The sequence below is a fragment of the Fragaria vesca genome, linkage group LG6 (assembly GCF_000184155.1).
Source record: "Fragaria vesca subsp. vesca linkage group LG6, FraVesHawaii_1.0, whole genome shotgun sequence".
NCBI lineage: Eukaryota > Viridiplantae > Streptophyta > Magnoliopsida > Rosales > Rosaceae > Fragaria > Fragaria vesca.
The window spans coordinates 22,586,540-22,589,313 of NC_020496.1; the positions used below are offsets into that span (position 1 = coordinate 22,586,540).

A 2,774-nucleotide genomic window follows, 5' to 3' on the forward strand; every position below is an offset into this window, starting at 1 on the left:
AAAACATTATTAGGTAGGGTGAAAAAACACATGAACTGAGCAATCTGGATTAGTTGTTTCTTTCTTTCTCTTTTCTTTCTTCGGTGAGCAATTGGACTCAAACTCATGTCAATGGAATATATTCCCTCTCCTTCGAAAAAAAGAGGATCAAAGAAGGAGAGGAAAATTCAAAATGCTACCATTGGTTTTTGGACTCAAAATTGCTCTGAATATGTGAAAGTCCTCAAACCCTCGGACATGAATTTCATGGCATGGATGGATGGAACTGAGGAGTAGGCCATCCACACTAATTTGGAGCTTACTAATAAGGCTAATTATGCAAGCAAGCAGCAGATGATGATTGTGTAGTTGGTGAAGAGTATGAAAAAGATGGATATAGCTATAGAAGGCCCCATATGTTGAAGCATACTTGAAGAATATCATCATTAGTTAAGCAAACCCAGAAACACTAACTAAGATTAACAATATATCTAATTAAAGATGGAACCATTAGTCACCACCACTCACCATAATGTCATTATCTCTATAATGTTTCATTGTATCTTTTCATTTCACAATGATGATTTATGAGTTGATCATCTTTTCCTAGCTACCTCCATCTGTTATTAACAAGCTGAGCTTGTGTGTGATGGGAAGAGTAATTATCAAGACCAAAGTTTGAGGTGATATCCCTACCTAATAATTCTCAAATGGTCATGCATGCTAAAACAAAGTAGAACCGCAGGATATACAGTTACCACCTTTTGTTTTCTCTTTTCCTTTGGGATAAATCAGTGACCATGCCTGGTTGCTTTTGTCTCTTACTGCTTATAATTCCAAACTGAAACAGCTATGCATGGGTTTTCTGCAGAATGCATCTATGATTTGTGGCTGAAGATACAATAGGTTTGGATGCATGCTTGAAGTTTGAAATTTGACTAATAAGTTGGGTCTTCTTTGACTGCCATTCTTCCTATAAATTGCTGAAAAAGAAATGGTTTTGGTTGATTGGTCTCCAAGATCAGGTAGTCTAAGACAAGTGTCAGAGCAATTTGGTTCCTGCAGAAAACTGGGGCTTTTGAATTGAGTTTCTTTGAATGATCCATGAATAAAAGCGTGCTTGTGTGATGAGAAATGAGCTAAAGAAGGGTTCATCCATCTTTGATGAAGCTTCAGGTACATTTTCTGAGAAACCCTTCTTGGAGTTGAAGAGACAACAATGAATAAAGGGATAGAAAATCAAAATATTACAGTCAATTCCACTGTTCTTGGTCCAATTTCTTATAAGTTTTCTACTATTCCTCTCTTTGTTTTTGTTGCACTGAAGTTGGATGAGAAGTGCCATGTGTGAGCTCAGATGGGTGGCACATGGTTTTCTCTAATTCCCAAGCTTTTCAAACTATAACCAATAACCAATACAGGGGAGCTAGGGTGGAGGGTTTTGGGTTTTTCAAGAGAATCAGTTGCAGAGGAAAACAAACTTGATTGGTGTTAGTTGTAATCAGAAACCCAGTTGTTTAGGATTAATGGGGACTTGGGAACTGTGAGTCTCTCTGAAGAGAGAACCAAACCTCTAATTTTATATATACTGTTAAGAAAATATATAATATATCTTCTTCTGCTCACTTTGCTTCCTCTTTGCAGACTAGTTAATTAGGTGAGACCTTCACCTCAAATCTCAAAGCACATTACCTGATTACAGCTTAGGTTCATACTGGTTTCCTCCCTCTACTTCATGCCCTTTTTCATAGAGCTTAATATCATAAGCTCTATGCTTTCTAGTTTTGAAGTACTATATGTTCATATACCTGAGCAAGAAAAGCACTAACTATTTGAAGATTGTACTTTGTTTCTTGAAAAGTCTCCAATCTTAGATCTTTCATTTTGCTTATTCTGGAGCTGAAAAGGGCATCTGTCAGCTTTCTGCATTATATTTTTTTGTTCAATCATAGAGGAAAGTTTGATCTGCTCTCAAATTTAGCTGAATTTTGTTTCTTGCTAATTAGGCTTCAGTGGTTCTTCATGGAGTTGAAAAACATACTTGAAGATCAAATGGCTACTCCTTTGTGGTTCTTCAGATTCCCACCACCATTGATTGTGATTCTTGCTCCATTACTTATATTGGTGGGTTTGATATTGGGCTTTAGTTTCTACTCCATCTTCCTAACATCTATAGCATTGATACTGTCAACTATTTTCTTCACATGTTCCAAGCAAAAACCTGTTCTGCTTGAGAAATTAGTTGAAGAGGAAGTTGTTCTTAAATCTGATAATGGAAGTGCTGCTACACAAGAGAAGGAAGTTCAAGAAGCAAGTACGAATAGTGAGGCTTCCAAATACTTGGCAGCACCACAAAGTTCAACACCAGATTTGGTAGCAGAAAGTGCATGCCTTGACGACTTATCATCCAGTGGGGACTCTGAAGTACTTGACTGGCCATTTGGAGACAATGTGGATCGTAGTCCGGATTGCTCAGACGGTTCCATCTCCGATGAGGAAAGCCTTATCGAGATATCCCTTTCCGGTGAATATTATGTTGATCATGACAAGGAAGAAGAGTCCATCTTTAGTCTGCAGCAGAAAATGTCAGGTTTGTCACAGAAGGCCATTTTCCAACAGCATACTCTATTTGAGTTCTTAGCTGAGATCAATGAGGAAGAAAATATGATTGAAATTGACATATCCATGGGATCTATCAAGTGTTCAAGGTTCGAGATTGAAGCTTGATTGAAGAGTTTGCTAGCCCATTTTCACAGTTCACCATATTTTGAGTTTTTGATCCTCCTGGATTTGGT

At 37.6% G+C, this 2,774-nt stretch overlaps 1 protein-coding gene across 1 annotated transcript; it reads left to right on the top strand.

The window, feature by feature from the left end:
* Positions 1 to 897: 897 nt before the first annotated feature.
* Positions 898 to 2,774, top strand: LOC101308692. The gene is made up of 2 exons (XM_004303519.1): positions 898 to 1,155; positions 1,986 to 2,774. Exon 2 carries the CDS (start codon positions 2,002 to 2,004, stop codon positions 2,704 to 2,706), a length of 705 nt encoding a protein of 234 aa, XP_004303567.1. The 5' UTR covers positions 898 to 1,155; positions 1,986 to 2,001; the 3' UTR covers positions 2,707 to 2,774.

Excerpts from the sequence above, each read along its gene's own strand:
- LOC101308692 (XM_004303519.1), top strand. The coding sequence starts at position 2,002 with ATGGAGTTGAAAAACATACTTGAAGATCAAATGGCTACTCCTTTGTGG.